A 19,951-nucleotide genomic window follows, 5' to 3' on the forward strand; every position below is an offset into this window, starting at 1 on the left:
TGAAACACTGTCTGCTGTTCGCTAAACCCACAATAAAGGAGACATATGTCATTATGGCGATAAATCACCAGTCGGAGAAGAGAGGAGAGTTGCACAATGTGGCGCTTCAGTTTTTGAACCCCCTAACTGGTGAATGTCTCCAGATCTGGTTTTATATCGTGTTTTATTCTTTTGTTTTCTAATGTTTCATCAACCACACTTGGAAGGAGCCAAAATGTCTCCATGACAAGTTCAGGCATGAAATGAAAATATTAGCTCTGTAAATATTGATGTGTGTATTATATTTCAAGCTGTAACATCCACAGAACTGTAACTAATAGTTTAATAACATACGTTCTCAATAATATAGCCAGAGACATTCTTTTCTTCAACATTTTCTTTAAATGTTTAGTGCCAATTTCTCCCAAAATGATACCAGTTTCTCAGTTAACCCTCTTCTACTTCGTGGCAAAGCGAAAAATAATACTTATTGCGTGTGGTGTTGTTCTGCAGGTCTGTGTGTCTGTACCAAAATAGGGCTCTTAGTGGTCTCTGGCCTAAAATTGTATGTTGTGTTTGTACAAAAATGGCAACCAGAGTCTAAGTCATTACATGGGTCTGTACCTGACTCTTGGAGGCGGCCACCTTGGCAAACAGAGCCTGGGACACCTTGGCCCTCTTCATCTCCTGCTGAATCTCGTCATAGATGGATGAGTTGATGTTGAGGATGCAGCTCTCTGTCTTGCCGTTCCACTCGCTGGGGAGCGGAGAGGCCTTCACCTGGGCAGGGTAAGGAGTGTCAGCAAAAGGGTTGGAAAACAAGGTGATGCTGCCGTGTTTTCTGGATTCGGGGATCTGTCCAGATAGATAAATGGAGGAAAGTGAACTATGTTTAAAACATGGGAGACAATTTCACATTCAATTATTTCATACATTTCATAATTTGTTTAATTAACTTATATAAGAATATATAAGATAACATATTGATAACACTTTATAATAACTTTTACGAATAAGCATTAATAAACAATTGATCAACTATTAATAAATATGTTTTTATTAATTGAATTACTTATTAATAAGCTATTAAATGTATAACTAAATACTTAATACTAAAATTCTAAATTCTAAAAGTGTTACGAACAAATCATGCTACTATTTACATAAAATGCCATAACATACATTACTACGATAACCATTAATAACAATGTTATTGGAACAGTACAGTAATGGTGAAAGTGTTACAAAGAGATGGTTCATTGTCGTGTTTGCTTACAGGAGAGATGCCCACAGGGATTCTGGGGTTCCAGTCCTCAGGTCTGACGTTGTTACAGTCTTCTCTCCTGGGCTGCTGGGGCAACAGAGACATGTTTGTTTAGTTCCACCCTCAGAAAAGGGATTTAACCACACACACACACACACACACACACACACACACACACACTCACACACACACACACACACATTAGCACAGACAAATGCGCACGCACGCACGCACACACACACACACACACACAACAAACAATTGCTAGGCTGTATCAACACAAAGGTAGTATATTACATGTGCAATGATAACGTTAGTACACTGCAGTCTCATTGATGAAGCTAAACTGATCAGAAATCAGATTGCAGAGAGACACATGGAATTGAATCAACATCATTCCGTGGCTTGTTGTCATTCATATGCAAAGTCCAGAGGAAACCCTTTTAAAACTTGTGTGAATACTGCATTTTTAAAAATATTTTTTTTAACGTGTAGGCAATAATTTCATTACTCAGTATTAATCTTATCAGTTACAAACTTGCCCAAAACAATCAGTAAAAATCTAAAATAAATGTTTAACGCATATGTCTAGACAATAAACAGGGGAGCCATTTTGGTGGTTATGAAAAGATAATGGACCCCAAATTTGTGGTAAACTGGAATGTTTTAAGATTCCTGGGCATCTTTTTAACCATTTATGACTCAGTAGGCGAGGGGTGTCAGTGTGTGAACTGACTACCAACATTTTCCTTTGTAGCTCTAGTTGTTAAGACTAGGACAAGCAGAGACTGGTCAGGGTACTGGAGCCACCCATGGGCACACATGAGAAACATACCGCCACATCATTTTTTAGGAGGCCTATAAAAGCCTCCCTGTCTCTGCTCAATTGCTACCCTGACTGATTTATGTGGCTAACGCATTACTTAATACTCTATAGGAGCTGTCAGTGGGAGTCTGGCATATGTCCAGGCCAGGGCTAGGTCTACCATGATAGGACTCAGTCATATGTGAAGGGAAGAATAGAAAAACGCATATTAGGGCTGATGATCATATGCTACAGTGATGTTTCATGTTCAGCAAGAAGTAAAAAACTGTATAGTAAATTTAGATGTGACCTATCTAGAATAAACCGGTTATAACGAAACGACGAAGTCTGTGTGTCCTGTACTGCCCCATAAAATGTTGCCTTTAGTATACAAACTGAAATCCCATCCCTGGAATTTGACTAACACAATTATTCAATCGAGAAAGGTGTGTGCACCTCATGATCCACATGTTTGAAATGGATGACACTGAAGTAAACAGAATTAGGGCCTGAACAGAGGTAGGTCTGATAGCAGAAATATGGTTGAGTTTGGTCAATGTGTCGTTGTACGAGGGATATCTCTCTCTCGCTTTCTCTCTCTCACTCTGTCTCCCTCTCTGTGTCTGTCTCTCTCCCTCTATCGGCTCTCTCTCCCTTTTTCCATGTCCAGCTTTCACAGTCAACTGACTGCTGAGGAAGACCTGTGAACTGCAAAGTGTCCTTTTCCTAGTTTAAAACCACTGGTTCAGAGTCTGATTCTTCCCTTTCCTTCCAGTTTTGTAAGGACGGCCACTGCGATCTGGCCATGCAGTCAAAAGGGCCTCCCTGTTTGGCCAATGGGTGGCACAGGGACATTCTCTCTCTCCCAAATAAAAGGCAGTCTTTAGTCCGAGGCTGAACAGAGGAGGTCTTTGTCTGGCTCTCTCCGCCCCAGACACACTCGACCGCACTCAAAATGTGCTTAAGTGGAAAAGTTGCCACATACCTGTCCAATAAAGGACTTTGATTGTGGGAGAGACAGTGGAGAGCTGGTGTCAGGCAGTTGAATGAGGAAGTGACTGACTGACAAACTGGGGGAGATTCACTAATCCACAGAACTTGTCGTCATTGAGTTGCTTCCTATTTTAAGAGTGGGGTGGGTAGTGGCACTTGCTGTACAACTTAAGGTCAAAATAAATGCGTTGGTTTGTGTGTTTGTGTCCACTCTCCTCTGTCTGTGTGTATGCTTGCCTGTTCGTTCCATACCTGCACTGGCCGGGTGGGCGGGGTGCTGATGAGTGGCGCAGGCCCCATGGCCGAGGCAGCCGTCAGGCTCCTTTCCCTCTCGTCCTGGTAGATACGGTCTCGCTCGGCCTCGGGCAGCTGCAGGAAGTTCTGCATGGCCCGCAGGTTGACCAGCAGAGACTGGCTGGCCGTCTTAGGATCCTCCTCTTTACGCAGGATCTCAGACAACAGGCCCTGGGAGGAAGAGTGGGAGAGGGAGGGAGAGAGAGAGAGAGAGAGAGAGAGAGATGCCCTATTTTTAAGCACTGAGAAGACTCATACATTGACATCCCTACAGGAACTTCATGTCCGTTGTGAACATTCTATTTCTACTCGTAAACTCTCCCAGACCCAGAGGATAATGTAACTATTACAGCACATCGACTCAGTGAGCATCAGCGTAGCAATCAGTGTATCCGCTGTTCCTTTTCAATAGCTATGAATCCTGTCATTACGGGAATCACTGTATTATCAGGACTGTGTGACTGAGGCTTTTCATCCGCCGTTGGACACACACTGAGTGATCCATTTTCAGCTTCTCTTCTTCAATAGGTGTGTGATTTGGAAATAAACAAAATGATTTTGTAATAAACAACTTGACGTCAGTTCTGTTGATAATTACACCAGCTACCGGAGATAGAACTAGTGGCTCCGCTGTTTAACTAATGGTATGGTCGTTTAAGAAAATACATTGTGCTTGTGACTTAGTGAAACCCTAAAGAACAATGGAATAAATGAGCTTTATGACGGAGCCAAGTATGTATAACTAGATAGAGGTATCAACTCTGAACGGGGAGACAAGCTTTCATACTGACATTGAGTGCATGTCACAGGTATTCTGAAGATTGTGCGAGAATGTGTGTGTGTGTGTGGGCATGTGTGTGTGTTATGTGTTTGCGTACATGCGCGTGTGTGTGCAACTGTGTGTGTGCAGGCTTGTATGTTTATTACGCCCGGCCATCAACCCTTTCCGTTAATCTCCCCAGTCAATCGGCCACTTCTACAAAAAAGGGCCGGCGAGCTCCTGTGCGTCCGCCCCGCCCCGCGTAGACACCATCACACCCGTTATTAACACGAACGGCAGAAACAGGAAGAGAAAAAGGCACATTACTAACTCTTCATACCGGCGAGATAAGGCTGAAAGGAGAGAGGCTTGCCAATTTGCACAAAAACACCACTGTCTGCTTGCTATCCACTTAACTGTTTTTGTGGAGAGAGCGTCAGTACGCACTGATTCCAATAGATTCTTATCAAGAGATTTCGCACACAACTTCAAAGTGGCGTTGGAGTAATGAGGTTTGCTGCCACCTCCCCCCAAAATATGCAGAACATCTTAAGACATTATCTCTGTCAGGGTCCTGCTGCGCTGCCTGCCTGTGAAGTGAAATCACATGTCTTAGCGGAGGGAGCACAAGCCGTGACCGCGCCTGGTGCTCTGACGTTGCGGCTTGTCAGGTGTACGGTAGCTTTTAAATTGTTGTTGTTGTGGTGCTAGGTTGTTGTAAGTGGTTATAAGATGAACTGTTTTGATGATGGCCTTCGATAAGAATGCAGAGTTTGACTTTGAGGCACTACAACTCAAAACAATTCTGTCCTTGTGACAGATGTGTCAGAGCGCTTTGTCAGAGTGCTTTGGGGAAAGGCAAGAATTGTGTATTTTTGAATTTTCAGTTCTGGTAGCACATAATACTATCCTGAGATGTTGTGATCTTTCCCTAAATCTCCTATTGGCATCAATGGGTGATTTATGCCAAAGTCAGTGTTAAAGTCTGCCCCTCCTCACCTGGGTCCTGTTGAAAGCCACGCGGGCGAACACGGCTTGGGAGATGCCGGCCCTCTTCAGCTCGTCCCTCACCCACTGGTATATCTCCATGGACACCTCGGTGTTGCTGGCTACCTGGGGCTCCAGGGGCTTGGTCAGGGCGTTTCGGTTGACCGGCGGGTGGTTGAGGTACTGCTGCGACAGCGACTGCTGTGCCAGGAGCCGGTTTACGGCATACTGCTGGTTGAGAATCTGGGCCATGACCAGCTGCTGGTTCACCAGCTGGGGGCTAATGGGGGTGGACACTAGGCCTGGGTGGTGCAGGCCGGGGGGGAGCTGAGCCGGGCGGCCGGGGTTCTGGCCCCCACCGTGGGAGGGAGGGGGCAGGGGGGGCACCGGGGAGGAGGGAGGCTGCTCGGCCGTGTTGCCCGGGATGGGCTGCTGGGAGAAGGTCAGATGGTTGTGGTTGTGGTTGTGGTTGGGGCCCGGAGGGGAGTGGTCGGACAGGCCGTCCATGTCTGCTGGAGGAGGGGGACGAGAGGGGAGGGAGGGGGAGAGGAGAGAGAGCGTCAATTTAAACACTTTGAATACTGGCTGAAGAGTACAGCAGAAAATGTCCAGACAGAATATACCAATGCACACTGTCCAACCTACTCAGATGAGAAAACAGACTTTGAAATTGAAAACAGTGCATCAGGCTAAATCTCTAAGCAACAAAACTTTACAGCCTCTGAACAAACCTGTGTCCCTGTGATAAGACATAGCTGTTCAGACACTTGCCTGTCTAAAAATCCCCAGCCTAGATTCAGGCCCCAGATAAAGGGCCTCAGTGTGCGACCTGCAGGCAGCCCCCAGAGCCTTGGCAGCTCCCGAAATTAGTTTATAACGTCCATGGCCCAATCATGTGAGCAATAAAAACAAGTGTGTGTGTGTGCACGTATGTTTGTGTGTGTGTGTGTATGTCTGCACATACTGGGAGACAGATAATCCCTGAATCGCTCTTTATGTCCCTAATTCTAAAACAAGGTACGGAAGCTAGCCAATATGACATTTTTGGGGACAGCCTAAATATAACCCCAGGGAGGGGAGAGAGAAGAGAGAGAAAAGAGAAAGAGAGAGAAAAGAGAGAGAGAGAGAGAAAAGACAGAAGAGAGAGAGAGAGAGAGAGAGAGAGAGAGAGAGAGAGAGAGAGAGAGAGAGAGAGAGAGAGAGAGAGAGAGAGAGGCTCTACAGTATAAGAAGCATCCTAGACATGACCTCTTCCATACGGCAGCCTGTTCGGGCCTAAGGAAAAATGAATGTACTATTTATGGTGTCTCTCTCATTTTGGGAATATTTAAGTCCATAATGACTGCTTGTGAGTATTTTGAGCTCTGTCTAAATTACATGTCTGTGGATGAAAATAATAATTTTAAAAAATCTAAGGGGATATAAAGTGACTATGAGTGAACGTGAGGTTTCGTCAAACGGGATCTGCTAGAATCTGCTGAGGTTTTCTATCTAAAGAATTCATACAGATTTAATCATTTACATGCACTGAACTTAGAATAGTATCTCTTAAATAATCCATATAGTACCATTTACACCTGGATGTGTGAAACTGCCAACATGGGGCCAAAAAATCCTATTGAATCATATAAATCATATTTCTGAGAGACACCAATTGGTGTTAGGAGGAGAACATTTTCCACAAACTCAATATTTCAGCGGGATATAAAAGATTGAGTGCCTGGAAGAGCTCCAAAAATCCACACAATAATCACAAATATAGCAGCATATTTTCTTAACTGTCAGGAAACACAAAAACTGGCCAAGACTGTTCTTTTCAGTATTTGTCGAAACAAATTATTAAGAAAAAGAAAAGTGGTAATAATTACATCTCCCATAATCCTCGGCATTCCCTGGCTGTGATGATTCGCTCTTGTCTCTCTACTCTGTGCTCACACACATTGCTGGGGGGCATGCTCACAAATACACACACACACATACTGAACGCACACAAACACAGCATTTCCATGAAGAAAAAAAAATTGAAAAAAAAAGGGGTGGCAGAAAAGCACGGCAGGCCCTGAAGAAAAGGCAGCCACAGAAGCGGGAGTCCTTGTGTGGAATCCAGCTACAAAAGAGCCCCGGATTAAACACACAATGGGAATGGGATGTGGGTTGAGAGAGGGGTAGAGAGAGAGAGAGGGAGGGAGAGAGGGGGAGAGAGAGGGAGAGATGGAGAGAGAGAGAGATGGGGGAGAGAGGGAGCGGGGGGGAGCGAGAGAGAGAGAGCGAGAGGGTTGGGGGGTGTCCAAAAACCCATGGAACTCTGTCTCCTGCTGGATAGGGGGACTGCTCTCACACTTCAACAGAGTAGAGACCACTTTGCTGGGTCCCATAGAGGCAGACTCTGACAGCAGAGACTGTCGACCAGGGCCCTTCAATGTGTTTAACCAGACGCATTTTCAATTACAGACAGTGTCTCGATGTAAGGCAATATAACTACACTGCCCATGGTGGTAGACTAAGTGTATGTTTATGAAACTACAGTGGCACTGAAGCACAAAGGAGAGACTTACACACTCCCTTTTAACAGTGCCCTCTATGCCATCGCTGCCACTCAACGGGCACGCAGTAGGCATCCTTTCATGAATATTAAGGTTGAGAGTGTCGCTGTGGGCGACAAACAGCCACCTGAGGGGTGTGTGTGTAGCCTCGTGACGTACCTATTGTGTTGGCACGCGGGCTGTCGTGGAGGACACACGTCCCCAGGTAGCCCTCCAGCTGCGAGGGTTGGCGCATGCCTGCACAGACGTGTGGGCAAGACGGGCAAACACACACACACACACACGCACACGCACACACACACATAGAGAGGACAAGACACACAGTGCACAGGTGAAGAGAGAGAAACAGAGGGTTAACAGCCCATACAATCTACATGATACATGACCAAGGGAAGAAAGGGTTAATGTGGACATAAGGGATGCCACAGAGTTGATACCCACTATGCTTCACCTCATATCCCATGTACACATAAATATCACATTCTAAATACACACAGGTCTGCTACTTGAGATCCTACATTCTTTATGTACTCTTCCATAAACCATAAAGAATGTTACATACACTGTGTACATAATTATTAGGCAAGTGAGTATTCTGATCTTATCATTATTTCTATTCATATTTTCGAACTCCAAAACCATATAAACTTGAATGCTTATTGGATTTAATCATTTTCAGGTGATATGTATTTGTGTAATGAGGGAGGGTGTGGCGAAAGTGAATAACACCTTATATCAAGGTGTGCATAATTATTAGGCAGCCTCATTACCTCAGGTAAAATGGGCCAAAAAAGAGATTTAACTGACACTGAAAAGCCAAAAATGTAAAATGCCTTTCAGACGGATGCGACACTCTTTAAATAGCTCAACTATTGAGGCGTGACCACCGGACAATCAAACGAATAGTTGTTTGTTGCAAATAGTCAACTGGGGCGCAAAAAAACGCATGGGGAAGAAAAGGCGCAAATTAACTGCAAAAGACTTGAGAAGAATTAAACGTCAAAATACCAGGAACCCATTATCCTCCAGTGCCACTGTATTTCAGAACTGTAACCTACCTGGAGTGTTCAAAAGTACAAGGTGTCAAGTGCTCAGAGACATGGCCAAGGTCAAGAAGACTGAAACAAGACCACCACTGAATAAGATTCACAAGTTGAAGCGTCAAGATTGGGCAAAAAAATACCTGAAGACAAATTTTTCAAAGGTTTTATGGACAGATGAAATGAAAGTGACTCTTGATGGACCAAATTGATGGGCCCGTGGCTGGATCAGTAATGGACACAGGGCACCACTTTCAGTCAGGTGCCAGCAAGGTGAAGGAGGGGTACTGGTATGGGCTGCTATCATTGAGGATGAGGTAGTTGGACCTTTTCGGGTTGAAGATGGACTGAAACTCAACTCCCAAACCTACTGCCAGTTTCTGGAAGATTCTTTTGTCAAACAGTGGTACAGGAAGAAGTCCTCAGCACTCTAGAAGGCCATGATCTTTATGCAGGACAATGCTCCATCACATGCATCCAAGTACTCCACTGCTTGGCTAGCCAGCAAGGGCCTCAAAGATGCCTGAATAACGACCTGGCCCCCTTCCTCACCTGACTTAAATCCTATTGAGAACTTGTGGGCCCTTCTCAAACGTGAGATTTACAGTGATGGAAGACAATACACCTCTTTGAACAGCATTTGGGAGGCTGTGGTTGCTGCTTCAGCGAAAATTGATCGTGAACAGATCAAGAAACTGACAGACTCCATGGATTGAAGGCTCATTTTGAGTTCTTGAAAATAAGGGTGGCTATATTGGTCACTGAATATTTTTGAAAGGCCAAAAATGTTATATAATTGTCATTTTGTGTTACTTATCATTTTGTGTTACACTTACTCTAAAAATTGAGAATCAACAAGTGAGTTGAGAGAAATTATTTTTGTAATTTAGTTGCCTAATAATTCTGCACACTAATAGTTGCCTAATAATTGTGCACACTTATATATTTCCCTGAGAAAGACAAAACTCACTTTTCCTTTGTTAAACATTCAGGTTTGAGGTTCAATAACATTTTGGATTGACTGAGAGCATTGTGTTAAACAATAAAATTAATCCAGAGGAATACAATTTGCCTAATAATTGTGCACGCAGTGTAAAATGTGTGTATGTACACAAGAGGATGGGTAGGGGGCCAGTGGTGTTACGTGTCCATGATCAGAGCAGTGTCCACAGGCAAAACCATGAAAACATTCTGGTCTTATATCTTGACCAGCAAGATTCCTCAGAGGAGGAAGGGGAGGACCACCCTACTCAGTGAATTTCATAAACATTAAAATAGTGAAACATTTAAAAAGTTCTCATTTTTAGATAAAACTGATTAAAATATATGGTTTTGTAATGAAGGTCTAGAGTAGCCTCAACAGCACTCTGTAGGGTAGCACCATGTTGTAGCCAGAGGACAGCTAGCTTCCGCCCTCCTCTGGGTACATTGACTTAAATACAAAAGTTAGGAGGCTCATGGTTCTCACCCCCTTCCATAGACTTACACAGTAATTATGACGACTTCCGGAGGATGTACCTATCAGAGCTCTTGCAGCATTAACTGACATGTTGTCCACCCAAGCAAAGGATCAGAGATTGAATCTAGTACTGAAAGCATAAGCTACAGCTAGCTAGCACTGCAGTGCATAAAATGTGGTGAGTAGTTTACGCAAAGTGAGAGAAAGAAAATAGTTTAACAAATTTAAACAAATTAATTTCGTCAAAAATGTAAGAGAAGCAGCAGAGAAAGAGAGAGCTAGCTATATTTTGTTGTATTTCTTTCACTTTCACTTACTTAGCTAGCTAATGCAGCAAGCTAATTTAGCCTACTCAAACACCTGGCTCAAACAGAGAGGTCAGCCTGTGTAACTGTTAAAGTGCTTGCTGTACACTGTACTGCGTGATTGTAGCAGGTTTACTAATGTTTTAATTCTAGTAGCTATGTTGACTATGACGTTAGCTAATATGGTGACAACGATGTAGGCTGTGTGTAGCAGTTAACGGTTCTGGTATGAAGGTTTGGCTTGGAAAGGTTTTTTCGCCTGGTCACAGACATCTGATGTGTTGTGCACTGAAGTCCACAAGCGAATGGAAAAGGTGAGAGGAGGGGAGTGCATAGATGCGAGAAGGAATTATACAATGAGCAAAGTGATGATGCTGTTTGTATGTGGCTGCTATGAAAGTGAACTGTGTGTGTGGATAATCAGCGGTGTATTCATTCCGCCGATTCTGTTGAAAAAACGTTTCTTAAACGGAAGCAAATGGAACAAAACGGCGACAAATCTACCTGAATCTGTCCAATAGAAACTCTCGTTTGGAACTGTTGGACTAATGATAACACCCTAGATCAGCTAGATGCAAGCAAGAGTGTGCAAGAAGGTATTGAATGTGTCACTGTCTTTCATCTTGATTACTAGTAGCCTAAACCTATCGATGTTACATTGAGCTGGGTGAATGGAATATGAATGACAGTCATCTAATATGCTGTAATAGAAATAAGGCCATGCTCATAAAAAATAAATCCTCCTCCTTAATCTTAAACAGCACCGACCGCCACTGAACTTGAATGTAATCAACATGAGCACTAGCTTGTATAGGAAGGTGGATTTCTACACAATAGGTTGAAACCAATACTCTAAATGACTGTATATTAAACTCTATTAATATGACTGGTATGGTATTTCATGACCAAAACACATCATATAGACAGTATCTGAATTATGTGACCTAATTTCCAAACAGGGACAAGGAGGACTAACTGAGTTATCTAAAATACAAAGCCAGCCGTGTTCTACTTTGACAAGGAAAAACAGATTGATTTCAAACCAGATGATAGCCAGGAAAATCATCCCTATGTCATTTGTAGGTAACTGAAACAGTATTCATAAACAAAGGTCGCAGACCTCAATTTAGTCTGTGATTTGACAGCCATTACTGAATACTAAACTAGATCTGATAAGCAATAATAGATTACTCTGAATGGATTCAGGAAAAACGGTGAAAACATTGTGCACCTGAGCAGTGTACAGGGAAATATCTGAGAAGAGCCATCATTAGATGATGTGATTAAAATGTGTTTAATGTACCAGGAAGAGGGGGGGGGGGGAACATGGGGCAGACATATTGGAATGGTGATTGGGGGGGGTCTGATAAGACAGTGTTGGTGTAACATTTTGCACTCTGTCCATTTTGCTTACCCATCATATCTTTTGTCTTCTTGAAATGTTTATACCAGCGCCCAAATTCCTGACACTTCGCCGCTGACACATTTGCATAGTAAGTGCTGTTCACAATGGAGGAGATCATACTCTGAAAGAGAGAGATTGGTAAAGAGAGAGAAGACCTTCAGGATCCGCAATGTGCACCATGAGGGCATTTATTAACGCTGGTGTGACATGCACTAATACTGTGTTTTCTTGTCAAAATGAATAAAACATTTCGGTGCACAAACAACAATAATCTAGCAAAGACCATTTTTTTTTATCAGTCATGCACAAATCTTGGTCTTGTCTTTCCAAATGTAAAACAAATCAAAATGAAATATAAGAGGTGTGTCCCTTTATAGCAAATGCCACAGAGTTTGAGAGAACCTTTCTGGGAGGAAAGTAAATAATGGGCTTCACTGAATTAGTAGCCTTGTTGATATCAGGGTGTAGTAATACAGTAAAGAGCAGTTTGCTTTCAGAAAGTAAAATAACAAACAGACTATTAAAAGTTAGCATCTGGAAATCAGGCAATGTAAACAGATGAATCTTTTCTTTTTTTCTCTGGCTCTCCACAATATGTTAAAAAACATCTTCAAGAGACATAAGGCTTTTATATCTGTGCCCTCTCGCCTTCTCCACAATTGACTCTACTCTTCCTTATTTATTTCTCGAACGCATTCCTCGCAAACAAGGCGCTGTTTTCTTTTCATTAAATGTTTTAACACCTTCCTGGCCTGCGGGTGAATAGCAGGAGAAATTGTTTTGATTGTTATAAATATTCAAAAGATGAAACTATCTGTTTTCAAATTACAGGTATGGCTTCTTTATCATATCTTTAATATGAGCACTTGGGGACGGGAGGGAACCTTCTGGCACAACAGCACTTCAGTGAACAACGCACGGAGCTGGCAGCAGAGCCGCAGCCTCATCTCCCACTCCTCCTCACCGGAGATGGAAGACGAGGGAGGATTGAGTTTGCTGCTGTGGATCACTATGGACCTGATGCTGAACTCCTGACCTCAACATCACTACACAACCAGCATGCATTACAAGCCCGGTGAATTGCGGAATGATCATTGAGGATGAGTTATTGAGGATCTGACAATTGAGGATCTTCAATAGTGTTAACAGAAAATGGCACATACAGTACAGTATACCAGCTGATCCCAGTCCATATGAATGCACTATTTTGGTGAGTACAGTATAGTCAGAATAGTATTGTGGCATAATGGGAGCTATTCCTTGGGCGTAGCATGTTGCATTTACAGTATCTGGGCGAGGCAGAGCCAGCTATAGCAGGGCCCACCCAAGACACACTGCCTGTGTTCCTCCATCTTTGACACAGATGTTCTAATAAACGGTCCTCATTAATCAGGCATCTCCCTCCATACATCACGCCTCTCACTGGGGCACACACACACACACACAGGCAGGTACACACACACGCAGGCACAGACATGGTACACACATTTGTCAAGGCGTGCAGATAACCACCGCCACCTCGCGCCCACGAAGCCTCTGCCAACCAGCAGCCATCAACAGGTAGTTAGTGGTAGGTACCCGTGGTGTGGCACCAGGATGCTGCTGTCTGACTGCCCTGGGCCCTTTAAGTGATAGCCATCTACAGCACAGGAGCTTATCAGTGTCCCCCGGGAAGTCGCACAGGGCCGTTATCTGCCCCAACTATCTACTCCACTTTCCGTCATGGGAGAGAGACACATGAAAAAGACACGTTGGTAAAAACCTGCCATGGCCTGCAAGCATATGCCACACACACACACACACACACACACACACACACACACACACACACACACACACACACACACATAAACTAACTAAGACACCGTACACACACCCTTTTCTTGTTCCCTAGCTCTGATTGTGGCTAATATCTCCCCCCCCAAACATCTAAAACTAATTACAGTCAATTCCACACCAATTGGGTTAAGCGTCCCCACCCCTCCCCACAAACACATGTACGCACGCATGCGCACACACGCACACATACACACCAATAGGTCCTACCGCTACCTCAGCCACTAGTAGCCTCAGAGCAGAGCCCAGGCTCACAAAGATGGCATTTGATGGCTATTTGCTGCTATGCAACAGGACAGCTGCTCTGTCAGGGCTGCCCAGTGGGGGGGGGGGGGGGGGGCAGAGTGGCGAGGGGGGCCTCTTTTGTTGCCGTAGTTTCAGAGGAGCCTGGGGGTTAAGTTCGCTCCCAGTCACTGACCCGGCCCTCTCAGAGAGGGTGGTGATGAGGAGAAGGGGGTGGACGGGAGTCAAACTTTTTAGTGAGACCCCATCTACTTTTCCTCTATGGGGGGCATTACATTGGAACTCCATCTGAGCGCAGTCAAATGATATTCCACTGGGAACAATAACAATGGCCACAGTGGTGAATACAGTCTCTTTTCTCTCAGCCCCCCCTCCCCTCTCTTGGAGTTGGAGTCTCTTCAGGGCATTTGTAGGCCAAACACACAAAGCATGACTCCCCGCCACAAAAGAATGAACTAAATGTTTGACAAGACACAGAACAAAGGCGCCGTTTTTTCAAGATGGCCCCCCCTCTTTCTTTCTCTCTTTGAGCCCTGTTCTGAGGTAGGGTTCATTCTCTCCCCCAAATTCTCTGTTTGTTAACCTTTCTCTCCCCAGGATTACCCTCCTGAATATCAAGGAGACACTAATCCTATAAAAGCTGCCAATCTTCCCTGCCTCCAAACACACCCTTTCCTCTCCCCGGGCGCTGTTGGCTTCCCAGAAGCCTTAGGAGCGCTGCGGCCTCTGTGGCTTTTCACCTGCCGCCCATCACATCCCCCTCAGGCACTATCATCAGAGACCCTGAGCCAGAGTTTAATACTGATAGGAAACAGCAGTAGCCATGCAGGTCTAATACTGGGCTGGGCTCAATGGACCAAATGAGCATTGAGACTTATAGAGAGACCTATTAAAAGCAACAACACACCTCTCTGTGGGTATAGCAATGCAGAACCCACAGTGTAACAGATGTCAGATATTTTGAAGTCGGCCATCTGTGAACCCCTACAACGCGAGTAAAGGGATATCTGCTTATAGTATATCATATATGATATTTGTGATTAACAATGCACATCTCAACTACCATTTCATATTTCAGGTAGCCTGTAAAACAGACACTCTTACTTACTCAGAGCGTCTTACCATGAGTGAATAACAATGGCTGAACAACGGAGTTAATATCGAGCAGCGATGGTATCCTCTGAGCCTGCGCGGTTGGACTGCACCACAGAGAGTGGCTCACATATGGACCGTAAACAGGGTGATTACCGGGCTGAGGGAGAGAGGGAGGGAGCGGCGTCTCGGCTCAGCCTGAACACCGCCGGGGGACTCTTTACATCATCACCACGCTCTGCCCGGGCTAAACACACACACCACGGGCCTCTAGGTGACCATACGGCAGCCTCGCTGAGGGGAGAGTCCACTGAATACCACACTCCATAACACACACACTCCATACCGTAAGCGCTCACACACACACTCCATACTATAAGCGCTCACACACACACTCCATACCGTAAGCGCTCACACACACACTCCATACCGTAAGCGCTCACACACACACTCCATACTGTAAGCGCTCACACACACACTCCATATTATAAGTGCTCACACACACACTCCATACCGTAAGCGCTCACACACACACTCCATACCGTAAGCGCTCACACACACACTCCATACCGTAAGCGCTCACACACACACTCCATACCGTAAGCGCTCACACACACACTCCATACCGTAAGCGCTCACACACACACTCCATACCGTAAGCGCTCACACACACACTCCATACCGTAAGCGCTCACACACACACTCCATACTGTAAGCGCTCACACACACACTCCATACCGTAAGCGCTCACACACACACTCCATACTGTAAGCGCTCACACACACACTCCATATTATAAGTGCTCACACACACACTCCATACCGTAAGCGCTCACACACACACTCCATACCGTAAGCGCTCACACACACACTCCATACCGTAAGCGCTCACACACACACTCCATACTGTAAGCGCTCACACACACACTCCATACTGTAAGCGCTCACACACACACTCCATACCGTAAGCGCTCACACACACACTCCATACCGTAAGCGCTCACACACACACTCCATACCGTAAGCGCTCACACACACACTCCATACCGTAAGCGCTGACACACACACTCCATACCGTAAGCGCTCACACACACACTCCATACCGTAAGTGCACACACACACACTCCATACCGTAAGCGCTCACACACACAATCCATACCGTAAGCGCTCACACACACACTCCATACCGTAAGCGCTCACACACACACTCCATACCGTAAGCGCTCACACACACACTCCATACCGTAAGCGCTCACACACACACTCCATACCGTAAGCGCTCACACACACACTCCATACCGTAAGCGCTCACACACACACTCCATACCGTAAGCGCTCACACACACACTCCATACTGTAAGCGCTCACACACACACTCCATACCGTAAGCGCTCACACACACACTCCATACTGTAAGCGCTCACACACACACTCCATATTATAAGTGCTCACACACACACTCCATACCGTAAGCGCTCACACACACACTCCATACCGTAAGCGCTCACACACACACTCCATACCGTAAGCGCTCACACACACACTCCATACTGTAAGCGTTCACACACACACTCCATACCGTAAGCGCTCACACACACACTCCATACCGTAAGCGCTCACACACACACTCCATACCGTAAGCGCTCACACACACACTCCATACCGTAAGCGCTCACACACACACTCCATACCGTAAGCGCTCACACACACACTCCATACCGTAAGCGCTCACACACACACTCCATACCGTAAGCGCTCACACACACACTCCGTACTGTAAGCGCTCACACACACACTCCATACCGTAAGCGCTCACACACACACTCCGTACCGTAAGCGCTCACACACACACTCCATACTGTAAGCGCTCACACACACTCCATACCGTAAGCGCTCACACACACACTCCATACCGTAAGCGCTCACACACACACTCCATACCGTAAGCGCTCACACACACACTCCATACTGTAAGCGCTCACACACACACTCCATACTGTAAGCGCTCACACACACACTCCATACCGTAAGCGCTCACACACACACTCCATACCGTAAGCGCTCACACACACACTCCATACCGTAAGCGCTCACACACACACTCCATACCGTAAGCGCTGACACACACACTCCATACCGTAAGCGCTCACACACACACTCCATACCGTAAGTGCACACACACACACTCCATACCGTAAGCGCTCACACACACAATCCATACCGTAAGCGCTCACACACACACTCCATACCGTAAGCGCTCACACACACACTCCATACTGTAAGCGCTCACACACACACTCCATACCGTAAGTGCACACACACACACTCCATACCGTAAGCGCTCACACACACACTCCATACCGTAAGCGCTCACACACACACTCCATACCGTAAGCGCTCACACACACACTCCATACTGTAAGCGCTCACACACACACTCCATACCGTAAGCGCACACACACACACTCCATACCGTAAGCGCTCACACACACACTCCATACCGTAAGCGCTCACACACACACCCAGGCGGCTCCTGTGATAGATATACTGCCGTTTCTTTCCTGCAGAACAGCTTCTGTTATGAGCTATGATATACAACGAAAGCTGTAATTCTATAGAGTCAAGCTACTTGAATACAGAGTGTATTGCATAACGGTGAGAGAAAAAAACTCCAAAAACATACATATTTCTAGCCTGACGTATAAAGAGGAAAATCAAGATTATTCTGGGTTGGCCCATTGTTTACCCAACAATAACCCTGCATTCAATCAACAGTACTGCTTCTGCAAATGAGGGGGAAGAGAAGAAGAAGGGGGGGACGGACGTGCATCTATATGGACGACAATGGGTATTGATTTGGATTTTCTATGGCAATTCTCCATCGTGTTCCACTCTATCAAACTCTGGGCATTTGAAAAAGGGACACTGGCAGTCTTTGGCAAATGGAATAGTGGGGGTTTGTGGACGGCTCCAGCACCTGTGATAAGGGACATTCTTTTGCCAGAGAGCTCTGGTTCATGTCTTTGAGTAACTCCTTGAGGGCATTTCTTACTGTAGAGTGGGTCCACTGCTCTGGCGGCAGGTCCTCCAGTTTAGGACAACTGTGAGACGAGATAGGAGGTAGGAAGGAGAGATATAGGGGGAGAGAGAAAGAGAAAGGGATGAGGGTGGGGGGAGAGGACAGAGAACAGGGAGATTGAGACAGGGGAGGGGGGAATAGAGAGCAGGAGAGAAAAGAGGGCAGAGAACAGGAGAGAACAGGAGGAGAAAGAAAAAGAGAGAGAGATGAGCACAGGGCCTTGCTTTCCTGCTGCAAGCGCCCCTCCAAGACAGACAGATTTCATTTGGCGCATCAAGCAGATGCATCTGGAGATTGCTCTCTCTCCCTCCCTCCCTTCTCCCTCGCTCTCTCTCCTTCCCTCTCTCTCTCCTGATTGTTCTGATTAGTTAATTACTTTATACAACACATCTGCTGTATTGATGCATGAATTATACATCAGCTGCATGCGGCGACTATTATTTCATGTTACTTCTACCTTCCTGGCTCGATGTGCTCGGCGAAACAATTTAAGGTGTTACCGGCTAGATTTCTGCAGCGGGGGGAAAGGAAATAATAACATGCCGCACGTAAAAACACACATTTTTGATAAAAAGACAAAGAATGTATGTGTCTATGCGATATACAGATGAATGCACTCTATTTACAGACAAGTGGACCCCCTTTCAAACCAGATCTTTTTAATGAGGGGGAATTCGAAAGTGAACAAGCAGGTCTCCAGTGAGAGAGCCCCGTTCGCTTCAGATAAGGATCTCTCCATGTGATCAAGCACGCGCAGACGTCACGTGTGTGGGACATATGGCCGTGTTCGCATTGCATGCATTCCTGAATTATGGCAACGACAAAAGGAACACGCGAACCGCACACTCCACAGTTGGTATGGGTGTCTATTGAGTTTATGTGTGTGTGGTGGGGGAGATGGGTTGCTATTGTCTTAGAGGTTATCAAAAGGTTGTAGGTACTTTGATATGTGTAATGCATATATAATAAACAGAAGGTAGATCGGTAGAAGTTAGAGGATTCAAAGATAGAGGGCGAACACACACACACACACACAACACACAACACACAACACACACGGCACTGGTTGAGGCTTTGCCAGAACACCTTAAACGGCTGTAGCAGCTAAAGAGCCTCTGGGGAAAGCAAAGGAACAGAGGGGAGGAAAAGAGAGGAGGGTGAGTGGTGGAGACAGACAGCTATCCATGCAGACACACAAGCTTGCTGGAAATAAACACAACCTTCTGTGTCCTGGCTGGTGTGTGTGCAGAGGAGGGGAGGAAAGAGAAGGAGGGAGGGAGAACAACCTGTGTGTGTGTGTGTGTGTGTGTGTGTGTGTGTGTGTGTGTGTGTGTGTGTGTGTGTGTGTGTGTGTGTGTGTGTGTGTGTGTGTGTGTGTGTGTGTGTGTGTGTGTGTGTGTGTGTGTGTGTGTGTGTGTGTGTGTGTGAACAGCCCCCCAGAGGGTTGCATTAGCAGTGAGCTAGTGAGGGTAGGGCTGAGTGTGTGCAGCTGGCACAGGCCTCTACACCACCAGTACCAATCTCAGTGTGTGTGTGTGTGTGTGTGTGTGTGTGTGTGTGTGTGTGTGTGTGTGTGTGTGTGTGTGTAGTCTGTGGCTGCTATGTGGTCTGTAAACAGTATGTGTGGGCTGTGTGGCCAGGTTGGTCATTAGAAATAGACGCCGATTTTGGATGTTTGAAAAACGTCCTGAGAACGTCGATATATGCCTTCCTTGGCTCTCACAAAATAAAATCCAAAATAAAGATTGGCCAGCACTGGGCGCAGACTGATGATGTTCAGAGCTGGAGCATGCTGCTTAGACCACTGTGCTACTGCATTTCACAATGCTCTAGCAAGCCTTGAGAACACTGTGAATACGGATGATACC

The 19,951-nt window shown here is 45.6% G+C and overlaps 1 protein-coding gene across 8 annotated transcripts in view; it reads right to left on the reverse strand.

Moving 5' to 3' along the window:
* The window catches only part of LOC106582030 (DNA-binding protein SATB1), a 59,827-nt gene that overhangs the window by 18,648 nt on the left and 21,228 nt on the right, over nucleotides 1–19,951 (reverse strand). For 3 of the 8 annotated variants that reach the window (XM_082962596.1, XM_082962590.1, XM_014164712.3), the window contains exons 5-11: nucleotides 17,982–18,105; nucleotides 11,844–11,955; nucleotides 7,785–7,862; nucleotides 5,095–5,594; nucleotides 3,279–3,506; nucleotides 1,256–1,327; nucleotides 604–834 (exon numbers count right to left, since the gene is read on the reverse strand). In XM_082962596.1, coding sequence (XP_082818722.1) covers nucleotides 604–834; nucleotides 1,256–1,327; nucleotides 3,279–3,506; nucleotides 5,095–5,594; nucleotides 7,785–7,862; nucleotides 11,844–11,955; nucleotides 17,982–18,105 — 1,345 coding nt within the window. Of the gene's footprint in view, nucleotides 1–603; nucleotides 835–1,255; nucleotides 1,331–3,278; nucleotides 3,507–5,094; nucleotides 5,595–7,784; nucleotides 7,863–11,843; nucleotides 11,956–17,981; nucleotides 18,106–19,951 lie in introns of all 8 variants that reach the window. The other 5 variants (XM_082962593.1, XM_082962594.1, XM_082962601.1 and 2 more) reach the window with 5 other exon arrangements.

This window comes from Salmo salar, chromosome 02 (genome assembly GCF_965601325.2).
Source record: "Salmo salar chromosome 02, fSalSal1, whole genome shotgun sequence".
In the NCBI taxonomy this organism is placed as follows: Eukaryota; Metazoa; Chordata; class Actinopteri; order Salmoniformes; family Salmonidae; genus Salmo; species Salmo salar.